We start from the raw sequence: 16681 nt of genomic DNA, 5'->3' as shown, positions 1-16681 counted from the left end.
CTGGCCTTAATACAAATGGGGTGAAGAATAAATTTAGCCAAAAGATGAAAACTTAAACTTTAATATCGCCAGGCGTGGTGACGCATGCCTTTATTCCCAACACTTGAGAGGCAGAGGCATCGGGAGACATAGGCAGGTGGATGGATCTCTGTGAGTTTGAGGCCAGCCTGGTCTACATAGGAAGGTCCAGGCCAGCTGGGGCTACAGAAAGACCCTGTCTCAAAATAACAACAACAAACAAACCAAACAACAACAAAAAACCACTTTAATATCATCCTAGAGTTGAACGTGTTTTGTAAAAATCAAGAAAAACTGTCTACAGTGCCTTGTAGACACATGGCTCTACCAGAAGAGGCAAGTGCACAAAGAAAATAGCAAAAAGAGGAAATGAAGTCCTACCGAGGGCACACAGGAGTAGAACTTCCTGTCAGATAAATCCTTTTGAAATATACAGACTCCTAGCTTCCACCAACAAAAAGGCTAAGAACACCATCAGATAGCTTCTGAGGCCTATACCAGAGACTTCCCTGCTTGGCTGTTACCTGCCTACCTGATGTTTCCACCAATATATTTGAAAAACTGTCTTGATTTATAACTCTTTTTGGTCTTTTTGAGACATGGTCTCCCTGTAGTCCCAGTCTGGTCTTTATGTCATAGAGATCTGCCTGCCTCTGCCTCCTGAGTGCTGAGACTAAAGGTGTGTGCCAACATGCACTGATTTATAACTTTTTTGGTTCTGTTAGTATAAAAACATCATAAAACTATTATTATGTTAGAATATGGTATTTAGGGGCTGGTATGGTGGTGCACTCTGTGAGCTCAAGGCCAGCCTGGTCTACATAGTGAGTTCCAGGACAGCTAGGGCTGATCCTGTCTCAAAAACAAAATGAAAAACAACAACAAAAGAATATGGTATTTAGGATAACCTAAATTTGTGTCTTTGGCATGGTCAGTCATATTTGGCTCCAAAATAAAACAGGTCTTATTTCCTTTAAGGAAAAATTAGTTATTATGTTTTATCTCAACAGAAAAGTAACTAATATACTGTTGTTAATGAAATAGCTAATAGGTGAATATGAAAGAAAAACTAAATTTACAAACATATACATTCATTGCTTTTAGAAAAACTAAATTTACAAACATATACATTCATTGCTTTTTTTTTTTTTGAGACAGGGTCTTCTGAAGCCCCAACTGGCCTGCCTGGAACTCGACATGTAGACCAGGCTGGCCTCGAACTCTGCCTGCCTCTGCCTCCTGAGTGCTGGGATTAAAGACTAAAGACATGAGCTCCCACATCTGGCATCACTTACATTTTTTAAATTAAAAAAATTTAAATGATTATTTAGTGTGTGTATGTGTGGCCATTCATGTGGCGGTCAGAGGACAACTTTGTAGAGCTGATTCCCTCCTTCCACATTTAAGCGATGCCCTTTGTCCTAGTTTGTTTCTTCATTGCTGTGACAAAATACTCAGACCAATACCAACTTGGGGAGGAAAGGGTTTATTTGGCTTACATCTCCCTGGTCACAGTTCATCAGGGGGTCTAAGGTAGGAACTCAGGGCAGGAACGTGGAGACAGGAGCTGGAGCACAGGCCATGGAGGAACACTGCTTACTGGCTTGCTCCCCTGGCCTCTGCTCAGCTTGCTTTCTTATACAACATAGGCCCACCTGCCCAGAGGTGGCACCACCCACAGTGGGCTGGGCCCTCCCACATCACTCAACAATCAAGAAGATGCCCCATAGACATGGTCACAGGCCAGTCTAATGGAGGAAATTCCCCAATTGAGGATCCCTCAACCCAGATGTGTCAAGGTGACACTAACCCTATCCAGCACACCCTTCTTTAAGTTATTCCATCTTATGTAAAATAGTGGTTTTTCAGGCTGTACTTTGTCCTGAGAGACTTCATTTTACAAGCAGGTTTTAATCCATTTTGAGGATAGAGGATGACTGAACTCCTGGGTGGGTAGACAAGTAAACACTGCCGTCTGTCCAGCAAAACCTATGCAGCACGGACTGATAAATTACTTACTCCTCGCAGTAAAGAGGGTGCCAGTCTATAAATTTAATGGGGTGAAGTGAGCCTGCAGGGGCACATGGAAGTATTAAAATTATATAAAGGAAACCAGACCCAAGAATTACTGGACATGCCAGACCAAAAAAAGGTATAAGTCCCTTACCTGGACTCTAAAAAGTGGTGGACATCTAGCGCTGGGATAGTAATGGCACCACAGTGACTTGTCATCTGATAACCAGTGTGTTCCTGAGGCTTGAGCTTGCTCAGATCCCTCAACTGCATCTGTCCATCTACCTGCTTGCCCATCTGGACATAGATCTGCTCTTCTAGCTTTGGGCTTGGTTCTGTGTCTGTAGCTGACCACATTTTCACTTTCAACCCTGACTCTCCAGAGGTCTGAACATCAGCTTCACTTCTTTCCCAAGACTGGATTGGGTTTGTTAACATATCAATACAGACGCTATTGCGTTTCTATTAGCCTACTTCTGAAACCCCTTGAACTCTGCTGTAGCTTCTTGTAACTTGTAATCATTCCGTAACCACTGTTAGGGAAAGAGGAATTTACTGCTTGTTTGAATATACTGCTTGTTTGAATTTACTGCTTGTAAACAATTAACTCAGCTGGAGACACAGGCATCCGGAGATAGGGGCAAGTTGTCTGGTCTGTGTCATATCTGTAGGCACGTCTGCTTACACAAGATAACAGAAAAGAGTCGTACCAGGCACATACCAATGATCTCTCCCCGATTGAGACACCTGAAGGGAGTTGTAACATTTTTCTTGTTTTAAAGTTATTGGTTTGTGAAATGCTTGCTTTGAAACTATTGGCTGTATAAACACAGGCTTTTGTGTAACGGTTGTGGGAGCCTATATAATCTTTACCTAAAATTGCCTCAGGGTCGATCGCTCTGACCAGACCTGCGTGTTTTGGGAAGGACGGTCGGCCCTAGCTAGCTGGTTTAATAAAACTCTGCTTGATTCTTGCATCTCCATACTCGTGCATTGTTCTCCAGAAGAGATCCACTGAGTCACGGACCCTAACACCACATACATATATACAGACATTCATTTTGTATATATGTGTATATATATATATATGTGTGTGTGTGTGTATTCTCATATGTGATATGAGAATATTAATAATTAAGATCAGAGTAAAAGAATCTGCATTCACCTTGGCCAGATTGCCAAGGAAGGTAGGATTATCTGGCAAATTGCTGCCAATGAAATTACTGTACCTTGTAAATTCGTTTATTATTTATTTGAGACAGGTCTCACTATGTACCCCTAGCTTACCTGGAACTCTCTATGTAGGCCAGGTTGGCCTTGATCTCACAGAAATCTGCCTGCCTCTGCGCCTCTGCTTCTGAAGTACTAGGATCAAAGGCATGAACCACCACACCTGGCTATACTCAGTCTTTTTTTTTTTTAAACATTTTTTAAATTTAATTTTTAAAAATTTTATGTGTATGCATGTATTGCCTGCATGTAGCAGGCAATACACATTGCACCCGTGTCATGAAATGCCCACGGAGGTTAGTAGAGGCTGTTGGATCCCCTGGGACTGGAGTTATGGACAGTTGTTAGCTGCCACGTGGGTGCTGGGATTCAAACCCAGGTCTTCTACAAGAACAACCAGTGTTCTTAACTGCTGAGCCATCTCCCCAGTCCTTACACTCAGTTTTTAACTACAACTTATTTTAAGCCTTTTACAAGGACCAAAAGGTAATAAAATAGTTTTTAAATATAAAAATAAACAAATGAAGTTCCTACATGATAATCTTCATAGTTTGGGAAAATGAAGACTTACAAAATTGGTTAGTTACCTTATAATCTCTACTGAAATCTTAAATAATGTAAACATTGAAATGAGAAGTCAAGACACAACAAGCACAGCAGCACTTGTAAACCACTTAACAGGTCAAATACTCGAAAATGTTCTCTAGTATTAAGAAAAAAAGTGATCAAAAGGTAGGAAATATGAACCACAGAGAAGCATTAACAGAAAATGGCTTTTGCTTTTCTTTTAAATATTGAGTTTAACGATCAGAGACCCTAAATCTAACATTAGCTTTTTGTGTCTTGATAACTATATACATACACCGAAGTAGATAATAAAACTCCGATATTATAACATTATTTACAACAAAATGTATTACCCACTAGCACTTATCGCAACAGAAAAATTAGTCTATCTAAGCCATGACAAAACTTATGCATATTTCATATGGACCCAAAGCCCAGAAATCATAGGAAAGGATTTCTACACACATGTAAAACCTAAAATCAGCATGTGCGCGCGCGCATGCGCGCGTCGTGATGCGCGACTCTATTTCCCACAATTCTTCCTATACTTCCGGCGTGGTCCGGGAGCACCGGACCGCTTGGCTTCCGCGTTCGGGCCTGGCGCTGAGGTGTAGGCGGCGGTGGCGGCGGCTGCGGCGGTGGCGGCGGCGCGGGGTGCGGGCTGCGGGAGTGGGGCTGCCGGCATGGACGTTTCGGGGCAGGAGACCGACTGGCGTAGCACCGCCTTTCGGCAGAAGCTGGTCAGCCAGATGTGAGTGTATGCGGGGGCGGGGGCGGGGGCTGGGTGGGCCGACCTGCGGGATCGGGAGGGCGAGGCCGGGAAGACCATACCCGACCCGGGCGGGAACCTGTGGGTTCCCCCAGGCGCCGGGCGTCCCGCGCGAGTACCAGGCGGGGGCCTCCCCCTGGCTCCTGTACCTTCCTTGGTGGATCCGGACTTGCTGACTAGCTCTTCTGGGGCGGAACTCTGCAAACCCTGGAGCCCTGGCTAATGAGTCATCGTCCAGAGCCGCCTTCGTCATGTGTGTTCTTGAGTGCAGACCTAACAATGATTCGCACTGAATACAGAAAGCAAGCAGCAGCATCCCCAGGTCTGTCAGCGTAGCGCGCGCTTCGTGGTTTCTTTTACACCCCCTCCGCCCCCCATCAAAAAATCCCACCTCCAACAGTGAAATTGGAGGAGGGTGGATGGAAGATGGAAGATGAGGTGTTTGGGCTGTAGACACAGAGAAAAGTGCTCCCTCCGCTTCCCCCTTCCCCAAGAGGTGTGAACTTGGTCTGAGGGTGACAGGAAGCCGTAAGGGCACCATCTAGGCTCTGGAGTAGGGAATAGAGAGCGGGTTAGTAGTGGCTTCTGTCCACGGACCACAACCCCCGTGCTTGTTTCACTTAGCCTCTTCCTGCGCTTCCTGGAGTGTTGTATTTGTTAGAAATGAAAACTGCTTGCGACACAGTTCCTTCCCTGAGGGATGGTACTGTGGGTAAAGGAACAGAGAAAGTACGGTTGTGCTAGTGCCTAATCATGTCGTGAGTGCTAAAGCAGGACAGTAGCAGTCTGGTAGAGTAGGTGACAGATTGAGTCCTAGAAAGAAAAGGAGGATGACAGGCCATCATTCTCAGCAGAGGATTGGGGCCGCATGAGTTCTTACTGGATGAAGGAATGTGTTGACGGTAAAGAGTTCTGGGCCTGGGGAGCAAGGACGGTCAGGAGTTACTGGAATGAAGGTGAGCAAGTACTGGCGAGGTTAGTGATAGGGGTGTTGTGCTAACAACTTGAAGCTGTATTTTACATGTGGGCTGCTTTGAGGTGGTGAAACATTAGTGTGGGGAAGGACCCCCTGAAGATGAATCAAGGACGTAAGAGAGGCCAAGTGGGCCATGTGGGGAGGTTTTTACTGGCGGGGGGTGTGTGTGGGGGGTGGTGTTAGTGCCTGGCCTTTTTCTCTTGTGTTTTCACTGCTGGATCACTGCCTGTCATACTGCTTCATAAACTGGTTGTGAAAGACTTTGTCGGCAGGAGATTATAGAGGCCTTCATTAGACAGTGGTGGAAACTGAAAGAGGAAGACAGATTCCAGAGAAAGGGAATTATGTGAACAGCCCTTGGTGACTAACTGAATGGATTGGGTGGGGTGAAGTGGTGTGGAAGGAAGGAAGCTGGACTATACAGTGGAAGGAGTGGGGCTGTCACTGGCTGGGTACCACCACACAAATAACCCGTGGGCAATTTTGCAGACATTTAGACAAATAAGTGCTTTATTGGTGCACTTGAGTTATTTCTTGGTGAAATCTTGAGATGATAACCTGGTTTGGTTAGGGACTCTTGGTTAGAAGAGCCCCAGGGCAAGGATTCTTCTTTGGGAAAGCCCAGTAATATGGATCTGGAAGGGTGAGTTTTCGTCATAGAAGGTGGGAGGGCTGGGGAAGTGTCTGAGGTTCAAGGGGGGAGATTGAAGGGTTTCTGGGTATTAAAACTGAACTAGGTACTTAATAGTTCAACTTCCATGTGTATCTAGGGGAACTGAGGTGCCCTTCAGCCCTGTAAGACATTGCTGCTTTTGTATTTTTTCCTATTGCTGTGGTAACAAATCACACGTTTAGCATCTTAAAATGACACAGATTTATTATCTGGTCATTGCTTTACATCAGAGGGTCAGGTAATCTTTGGAGAGTGAGTTAACACGGTTGAAATTAAGATGTTGGCAATATATACTTTTTGATGGAGGCTCTGGGGGAGAATCTACTGTCAATCCCATTTAAGTTGCTAGCCAAATTCTGTTCCTTGTACTTTTAAGATTGAGGAATCCTCTTTCCTCCCTGGCTGTTTGCCAGGGGTCAGTTTTTGTTCCTAGAGACTGTTCCTTCTTATGCTTTCTTTGTGGCCCATTCTAACTGGCTGGTTTTTCTCATATATCTCAGACTTCAGTTAGAGACTATTCTCTGCATTTCACAGCTCAGTTCAGGTTACTGCAAGATAATCTTTTTGTCTATATTCTTAATTACAATGATTAAGTCCCTTTTTTCTGTATGGTGTAGCATATTTTCAGGTTCCAGAGATTAGGGCCTATATTTCTGGGGAAGGGACCACGTTTGGGCAAGCACTTTCAAAGGCTGCCTTTTAAGGGGAGGTAGGTGAATTCAGGAGGTAGGTTTACTTATTTCTCTCTAGGTTTCATTTTCCTGATGCCTTGATTCATTGTGGTTCTAGAGTTTAAGAGGGCTTGTGTTGGAGTATTGTACATATCTTTACTTTTGACTTCTTCAGTGTTTATGCTGTTGCTTAAAATTGGCATTTGGGGAATCACTTTGAACCCAAGGGATTTGTAGTAGATGAGGGAATAATGAAAGCTTAGGGCTGAAGTAATAGCTTAGTAGAAGCCCCGGGTTCTGTTGTCAGGGGCGTTGGGGAGAAACATACCAAAACAGTGGGAAGTTTCTGGAACATTTTAGTGGAAAGGAGGTATCGCCTATTGAGGAAAAAGCAAGTTGACAATCCTAACATGGAGTCTAGTTTTCTGGGCCTTTCCAAGACTGCTTCATCCTCCAGCAGCACGATGAGCGATGTCGACCCCCCCAAATCATTATAAAGCATTCTGCTGCCCTGCACTCTGGCTTATCTTTTTGTAGCTTCCACCCCGGTCCAATGTCTCTAGTCTTTCCACTCCTTTAACATTCCAAGTTTTTTTACTTTATTTCTTTGTTTTTAGTTGTGAGAGAGTGAACTCGGGGATTTGCACATGCTGAACATAGACCTCTGCTACTGTACCTCCAGCCCCTGTTCTCTTTCAAAACAACTGTGTTACTGCGGTGTGGGTGTGGTGGTGCACACTTTTAAAATATTTTATTTATTTTTATTTTTTAATTTATTGTATTATTTTTATTTTATGTGTACATGTGTATTGCCTGCATGTAGTTAAGTGTACCTGTGTTGGGCAATGAATGCCTGCGGAGGACAGAAGAGGCTGTCAGATCCCCTGGAACTGGAGTTATGGACAGTTGTTAGCTGCCATGTGGGTGCTGGGATTCAAACTCGGGTCTTCTGCAAGAACAGGCAGTGTTCCTAACCACCGAGCCATCTCTCCAGCCCCATATTTATTATTTTTATTTTATGTATATTGTATTGCCTGCATGCTTGTAAGTATACCCAAGTCATGCAATGGCCACAGAGTTCAGAAGGGGGCGACAGATCCCCTGGAACTGGAGTTACAGATGTTAGCTGCTTTGTGGGTGCTGAGAATTGAACCCTGGTCCTCTGTATGATCAAACAGTGTTCTTAATTGCTGCTCTATCTTTCCAGCTAGGACTACAGGGAGACCCTGTCTCAAAAAAACAAAACAAAACAAAAAACAGCTGTGTTACCAAGTATGTAGGATATGTAGAATCAGGTGGATTTCTGTCCCTGTTGTAATGAAGCAACTCCTTTAGGTGTCTGCTTCAGTGTCATATATTTAGGATCCCTTCCCTACCTCTTCATGTGCAGCGGGTCACCCTCTGATAGGTTTTAATTCAGACCTTTTCAGTTTCTCAGGCAACTTCAGTCCCCTGCAGCATGAAAAATGCAGGAGGAAGTATTTTCCTGGGAAACCTCCTGGGCTACTTCTCATATTACAGTGGCCATTGATGATGTGAAGCTTTGGACCACTACCCTTCTCTACTCTAACTATGCGACCTTGGTACTGCTCAACTTTTCTAGATCTTGTCTCTCGTCTATGAAATAGTAGCGTCCAGTCTGTCTCACAGGGATGAGGGGAGGGACAGTAAAGAGACTTTCATGCAAGCCTTATAGAGGTCTGGGAACTGAGAGGAGACCTCCTCCAGTGATTTTGCAGGGATAGGAGATTCTGTAACCTGGGCTGGTGAAGGTGGTATCCCCAAGCCTAGTTAAGGGAATACAATGACATTTCAAGGACACTGCAGAAGGAAAGTAGCAGGGAAACAATTAGTTGGTTCAGATTGGCTTTTCATTAAACACCCACATTTCCTTTAGAACCACAGAAATCATTCTTAGATTCCCCTGAGCTGGCCTTTGTGGGGCTTGGGCCTTCTTTTGAGGGGGGTGTTGTTGGATTAATGTTACATGTCTCTGGTCTTCAGGCTCCTGGAAAACAAATCTGTTCTGACATGCACCATACATGCCTAACATGAATAGGTTCACAGAAATTATACAAGCAGTGAATGAATGAAAGGCTTTCATTCAGTCACTTGCCTGTTTTTCGTGTGTGTGTGTATGTGTGCGTGTGTGTGTGTGTGTGTGTTTGTGTGTGTAAAAGCCAGAGGTTGGCATTGAGTGTCTTCTCCAATTATTCAATTTTTTTTTTTTAAATTGGGGTCTCCCTGTAGCCCCAGCTGCCCTGGAACTTGCTATGTAGACACTAGACTGGCCTATATCTCTCAAGAGATCTGCCTGCCTCTGCCTCCCATGTGCTGAGGTCCAAGGTCTGTGCTACCACACCTGGCTGTCATCCTACTCTGGAGACTTTTATTCCTCTCACACTTTAGTAATAAATAACTGTTCTAAATAAATGCACTTGTAGTAAATAAATATACTAAACAATGCAGAAGGGAGGAAACGTAGCTCTGTATTAGTGTTCTGGTGAGGTGTTAGGAGAGGGCCAAGGAAAGCATGCAGTGGGACCAGGGAAGACAGGTCAGCTACCCCATCTGGTGAAGCCGCCAGGAAGATGTGAGCCTTTTGGTTTCACACCTAGAAAATAGGCTGAGTTTGGCTTGGACCACAAGCGAAAAATCAAATGCTCTTTAGGCAGAAGCAAAATACAACACAATACAAGGAACAAAAGAGAACAATTAATAGGGCAAAGGGATGGGGAGCACTTCTGAAGGATGGAGAGTACAAACTTGTAAGTTCAGGTCCTTTCTATAGAAAGGGTCTCATATTGGCCCAGGCTGGCCTCAAACTCACTATGTAGCAGAGGCTGGCCTTGCACTCATGATCCTCCTACTTCATCTCCCAAGTGCTTGGATTTACAGGCATGTGCTACTACACCCAGCTCAGTTGAGCTGACATGTTGCTGACTTAATGGCTTCATGCTTGTCCTGCCTAGAGATGTTCCTCTTGCCCCAACCCCTTTTTTTTTTTTCCTTTTGGAGACAGGATTTCACTGGGTAGTTTCAACTGGTTTCAAGCTGAAGATCCTGCTTCCCCAGCTTCCAGGTGCTGAGATGAAGGATAGGCCACCATGCTCAGAGTTAGCTACACTTATTCCCCCATTGTAAGATGAGGAAACTGAAGCCTAGAGGAGCCATCACTGTTACTTATACTTACTCTTCAAGTTACAAATGAATACTTGTGCTGGGCGTGGTGGTGCACGCCTTTAATCCTAGCACTCAGGAGGCAGAGGCAGGTGGATCTTTGTGAGTTCAAGGCCAGCCTGGTCTACATAGTGAGTTCCAGGCTAGCTGGGGCTGCAGGGAGACCCTGTCTCAAAAAGACCAAAAACAAACAAACAAACAAAAACCCAAAACAAATGAATACTTGCTAGACCATAGTAGAGGCAAATTATTTTTTTATCTGGGAGAGATTGTATCCATTTCAGGGAGCTGGGTGAGGGGCAGGTCAAAATTAATCCCATTCCAAGTGCAGTAGGAGACCCTAGACAGACAGAAGCCTGCTGCTACTGGGTCTCCAATTTTAGAAATTCTCTATGGGTCTTTTGACCCTACAGACTAGAGGAGGAGTTGGCCTATAAAGTCTTAATGATCTCTTGCTCCCTCCCTCCCTCCCTCCCTCCTCTCTCTCTCGTTTGAGAGGGGCTTGTTGAGAGAATCTTGGGCAGCTCATTCTGGCTTTAAACTCCCGATCCTTCTGTTTTTTACCTGGAAAGTGTTGGATTATAGCCATCATACCCAGCTTTCCTGATGATCTTTGACCCCCTGCCTTAGGCTATAGCCAGATCCTGAGCAAGTGAGTCACTCATCTACCAGTGTTGACATTATATTCATTCATTATTCATTCTTTTTTTTTTTTTTTTTTTTTTTGAGATGTGGTCTCTCTGTAGCCCCAGCTGGCCTGGAACTCACTTTATGGACCAGGCTGGCCTTGATTACAGAAATTCATCTGCCTCTGCTTCCTAAGTCCTGGGATTAAAAGTGTGAGCCACCATGCCTGGTCTTATATATTCACTTTTGACCAGAGGTCATTCACCTGCTGTTGACACTAGTGACTATATAGCTGTGGCTAGTTGAGGACTGGTACTGCCATTCTGAGGTGGGAAGTACTCTGTGGGTGCCTGATTATCTGACTGCTACAGTCATTGGCTGGGGAGAAGCCATCACTTTAAAGTATTCCTTAGGCTAATAATTTCAGTTACCCAAGGGAAATCTTTTAAGGAATTCTAATGAACTTTCTAAAATTCAAATGAGGGATTAAAATCACAGAAGCAAGTAGAACAGTTCAAAGACTCCCATGTCCATGAACCTGCCATTCGGCTTCAGTAGTTGCCAACTCATTTCTTTAATGCTACCTTCTCCCCTCAACTGTTTTGATGCTCAGGATGTTTTAATGACCGCCCATTGCCTGCCTGTAGATTCAACTCTTGAGTGTCCATCCTTCCTTCGAGGCCTGTACCTGTCTGCCCTATTCCCATTCCACATTATGTCCCTTGACTGCTCTGCGTATCATTTGTTCTACCTGACAGACCCATCTTTCCTGTGACTGATATGGGCAGCTGTTCTTCCAGGAGAGTGGGTCTCCTGTTTTGTCCCTGCTGTACCTTCAAACTAGTAAAGAGAAGACAGTTTTTACTTGGATTGTTTGAAGGCTTGTTTTATACTTTTCTCAACTCGGTAAGGCAGAAATAGCATGAATGTTTTTGGAATCAGTGTGTCTATTCCTGTCTGACCATGAGTACAGTAATACATAGGATTCTTGGGTCTGTTCCACAGGTTTCTTGAGTACCAGTGTGGGCCTGTTTAGGTTCTATGGTGATAGGGCTCACCGGTTGGGTAGGTAGCTTGATAAAGACTGCAGTAATACACATGAAGATGTTGGCCAACCAACCAGATCATCTAGGGACACATAAATGAGGACCATCTTTCTAGAAGACCCTTTGACAGTACACAGTTCCAGTAACCATAGACTATTTCATTAGTCTTTTTTTTTTTTTCTAATAGAGTAACCCAAGAGTTCACAGTGTGGTAGAATGAGGATGCTCATGGCACCACCATGGAGTGGAACTTGTTTTATTTTATTTATTTTATTTTATTTTTTGATCTTCCTGTAGCCCCCGCTGGCCTGGAACTCACTATGTAGACCAGGCTGGCTTTGAGCTCACAAAGATCCGCCTGCCTCTGCCTACCGAGTGCTGGGATTAGAGGCCTGCGCCACCACGCCTGACTAACTTGTTTTATTTTATTTATTTATTTATTTATTTTTTGTCTTTTTGAAATAGGGTCTCCTTGTAGCCCCAGCTGTCCTGGAACTCACTATCTAGACCAGGCTGGCCTCGAACTCACAAAGATCTTCCTGCCTCTGCCTCCCAAGTGCTGGGATTAAAGGCGTGTGCCACCACGCCCGGCAACCTGTTTTATTTTTTAAGATTTATTATATATGTCCAAGAGCCTTAGGGAGGAATGGGTCTCTTTCTACACAACATATATGAAAGTAACTCCAACTGCTATTTTATTTAAAGGAAGACATGCACTGATAGTGACCAGGCGTGTCTGCTCCACAGGGCTCCGAGCTGTTTCACTTCAGAGTGTCTGTTGTTCCAGGGGTCACCTTTTGTAACTTGGTTGAAGAATTTCAGGTATAGTAAATGCAAAAAGTATGCAATGGGATGATGCTGGGGGAAATATGTGTATGAGTATTTTGCCTGCATGTGCATATATGCACCACGTGCATTCCTGGTGCCCTCCCAGGCCAGAAGAGGGCATTGGATTCCCTGGAATGGGAGCTACAAATGGGTGTGAGCTACCATGTGGGTGCTGGGAACAAAACTTGGGTCTTCTGGAAGAGCAGGACCTCTTTGGCCATCTCTCCAACCCTATTTTCATTTTTTTTTTGGCTTGTTTATTTTTTTATTTTATGTGTATGAGTGTATTGCCTGCATGTATGGGAGTGCACCAGCTGCGGAGGTCAGAAGAGGGCTTCAGATTCCCCTGGAACTGTAGTTAAGGGTGGTTCATAGCCACCATGTAGGTACTGGGAATCGAACCCGGGTCCTGCGCAAGAGCAGTCAGTGCTTTTAAACTGCTGAGCCATCTTTCCAGCCGTGTTTGTTTGTTTTGTCTTTTGGAAGCAGGGTCTCCCTGTAGCCCCTGCTGTCCTGGAACTCGTTATGTAGACCAGGCTTGCCTTGAACTCACATTGATCCACCTACCTCTGCCTTCCAAGTGCTGGGATTAAAGGCATGCACCACCACACACGACAATACATTGATTTTTAAATTTGTATTTCATTTTCAAATAAAAAATGTAAAATTATTTTAATTTTTCATTTTTAAATTAATATGATATGTAGCCTATAATTCAAAATTGTCCTGCCTCTGCCTCCCCAGTGTTGGGATCTGCAGGTGTGTTCCACCACATCTAGTACTTGCTTATATTCCCAGGACTTAAAGGCTAGCCCATGCTACACTAGACTCTGTCTTAAAAAAAAAAAACAACCAAAAAACCAAAGAAACAAAAAGCAAAAGACAGATGAGAGTATAAGCTCTTTTTTAGGTAGTTTGATAGTTGAGCAAAAGAATACCTGATATTAGAGAACAAAAGGGAATGAACTACCCCTATGGGGACTACTCCATTTAATGTCCATAGTAAATACTATTTCATTATTTTTGAGGAAATCCAACGTCCATAATCTTTTTTTTTTCTTTTTTTAAAGACAGGGTCTCCTTGTAGCCTCAGCTAGTCTGGCACTCACTATGTAGACCAGGCTGGCCTTGATCTCACAGAGATCTACCTGCCTCTGCCTCTCAAGTGCTGGGACTAAAAGTATATGCCACCATGCCTGGCTGTTTTGTTTTTATTATTTAAATTTATTTTTATTTTATGTGTTTGAGTGTTTTGCCTGCATGTATGTTATGTGCACCCCTGCATGCAATGCATGCAGAGTCCAGAAGAGGCCATCAGATCCCCTGGAACTGGAGTTATAGATGGTTGTTAGCTGCCATATGGGTGCTAGGAACTGAACTGGGCTCCCCTACAAGAGCAATCAATGCTCTTAACTGCTGAGTCATCTCTCCAGCCCATTTGTTTTTGAGACAGGGTCTCATTATGTATCCCTGGCTGGCCTGGACCTCACTATGTAGACTAGGCTGGCCTTGAATTTATGGAGATCTGCCTGCCTCTGCCTCCTGAATGCTAGGATTAAAGGTGTGCATCACCATGCCCAGCTTTTGTCACTATTTATGTAGGGTTTGTTTTGTTGTTTTTTCCTTTTTGAGACAGGATCTTATTGGATAGCACTGTCTCCGCCTCCTGAGTGCTGGGATAATAGGCATGTACTACCAAGGCTGTTCTGCTCTTTAATGAGCATTGGGGTTAGTTATAGTTGTTGACCATATGAAACAGTACTGATAATGGTTGAGGTCATCTCTTCTAACAGATGTAGTCTCTTAACTGTCCAGACTGTGCATGTAAGTGTAGAGTTGGGGCTCTCTCAGGGGATGTGACTGAGCACATTGGGCTGAACAGTTTTCTTAAGTGGTTCCAGTTTACATCCCCACAGTAGTGTGAGGAGTTTTACCTGTTTGACATCTGCATTATCAAAGCATCTACCTTTATAGCAAGCATCCTTGTTGGTTTTGAATGCACATACAGTATTTGAGACTGCCTCTGATATAGTGGCAGTAGGATTGGAAAGGATTTTAAGAGAAAGCCTGTAAATAAACTAGGGGTAGGATTCAGTGACTATATGCCCACATGCACATATGGGGGTGTGTATGAATACATGAGCTTACAGAGCAAAAGAAGAGGGAGACACATGTCAAGTATGTACCCCTGCAGAGAAAGCTCTGATTGTGTTTTGATTGTAAGAGACAGGTACAATATGATATGGGGAATGGGTGTCAATATCAGCAGTTCCAAGGAGAAATGTCAACAGGAGTTGTGCAAAGAGTAAGCCTGGAAAAGCAGTCTTCTGAAAGGGGCATAAGATGAACCTTCTGTATAGCTAGACATTGTTTTTAAAAAAGCAAGATGGAGGAAGGCATAATGGTGCACACTTTTAATTCCAGCTCTGGAGGCAGAGGCAGACAGATCTCCATTACTAATACAGCGATGTATTTCCTCCAGGCCTGTGTGTGCATAAACTTTATTGAATGTCTTCTAAATTTGTAGATATGTGTATATGTAGACTTTTAAGTGGAACTACATTATGCATCCAGTTCTGAGTTGTTTTCTCCTGACTAAGGCTGTTTTTTCTTCCTGGGTGGGTTCTGGCTAGTCCTTGTCCCCATTAATAAGTGGTGTAGGTGATACATACCCCGCCCCCCACAACTTGAGATAAACATTGACTCTTTCGGAAGAAAAATTCTGTCATGGACTTTTTTTGTGCATTTCCAGAAGTAGAGAGAATAGAAAGAAGATCCTTTGAGATGTAACAACATATGGTCAGTCAGTGTTGTTTGACCCACATTTTCCATCCCCATCTAGACTGTTCTAAATTACATCCAGGATACCCTCATTTCAGCTGTGAATGCTTTGAGTACTGATCTCTGAAGATAGGACTTCTTGCTCCAGTACCACAAAACCATTTGAAAGAAACATTCCCATAGTGTCTTGGTTTGGCAGAAATGTCATGTGATTGCCTGGTGATAGTTGGGATGTGTTGGAGCCCTAGGCTGGCCCCAGGTCAGGGATCATAAGGTCTTCCCAGCTTTTGACTCTTGAGGTCAAACCAATGAGTTGGAAATAGCAGAAGCTCATGTCTTCAGAACCAGCTCAGAGTTTAAAGTGCGGCAGCAAGCTCTTTACGTTAGTTCTCTCATTGATTGCACTCACTGGATTTCTTGGGAGCAGAAGGAAAGCCCAGCTGAGCAACTGAGAGGAGTGTTAAAAGAAAATGTGCAAGTCTCTGCTCTCTTTCTTCAAGAGAAAAATGCCCATTCCTGTATGTAGGTGGATAGTTAAATTCTGAAATAGATCATTTTTGTCTTGTGAACCTGGGGCTGGAGAGATGGCTCAGTGCTTAGGAGAGCATGCTGCTCAGTCAATCATGAGAACCCAAGTTCTGATCCCAGCACCATGATACAACCCAGGTATCTCACAAATACCTGAAGCTCCATCTCTAAGGGATTGAACACCCTCTTCTGACTTTTACACACACATAGACACGTGCCCCCCCCCATATATGTATACACACATATAAATGAATAAAGTAAGTCAGGGAATCTCCTGGTTTTTGTTAACTGCAGATGTTTATTACTAAAGAAAAGAAAAAAGGTTAGTAAAATTTGGTAACTATGCACTCAGCCACCTGTGAGGTCCTGAGGCCTAGTGTTTTCTTTGGTAACTGAACAGTTGATACCTCACCATATTTTCCTTTAGAGATGAAACTACCTGGGCACTGAGACAATAAATTGGCTTCTGTGTCATTAGAAGGCCAACAGTGTTATGGGATGCTATTAAGCCCCTGAAAGGTCAGAAGACCTTTTTTCTTTTTTTTGGTCTTTTTGAAGCCGGGTCTCCCTGTGGCCCCAGCTGTTCTGTACCTCACTATGTAGACCAGGCTGGCCTTGAACTCACAGAGATCCGCTTGCCTCTGCCTTCCAAGTGCTGGAATTAAAGGCGTGTGCCACCACGTCTTCCTTCTTTCTTTCTTTCTTTCTTTCTTTCTTTCTTTCTTTCTTTCTTTCTTTCTTTCCTTCCTTCCTTCCTTCCTTCCTTCCTTCCTT

General features: G+C 43.9%; 1 protein-coding gene across 5 annotated transcripts in view; it reads left to right on the top strand.

Moving 5' to 3' along the window:
- Nucleotides 1-4373: 4373 nt before the first annotated feature.
- Nucleotides 4374-16681, top strand: part of Med15 (mediator complex subunit 15) — a 72727-nt gene continuing 60419 nt past the window's right edge. For 3 of the 5 annotated variants that reach the window (XM_008842287.3, XM_008842285.3, XM_008842286.3), the window contains exon 1: nucleotides 4374-4579. In XM_008842287.3, the coding sequence (XP_008840509.1) occupies nucleotides 4512-4579 (68 nt within the window). In that variant the 5' untranslated portion in view covers nucleotides 4374-4511. Of the gene's footprint in view, nucleotides 4580-4772; nucleotides 4920-16681 lie in introns of those variants that run through there. The other 2 variants (XM_017800379.2, XM_017800378.2) reach the window with 2 other exon arrangements.

The sequence above is a fragment of the Nannospalax galili genome, unplaced genomic scaffold (assembly GCF_000622305.1).
Source record: "Nannospalax galili isolate Female #2095 unplaced genomic scaffold, S.galili_v1.0 scaffold321, whole genome shotgun sequence".
NCBI lineage: Eukaryota > Metazoa > Chordata > Mammalia > Rodentia > Spalacidae > Nannospalax > Nannospalax galili.
Note: the sequence above shows the minus strand (reverse complement) of the source record. Positions and strands in the feature narration are given on the sequence as shown.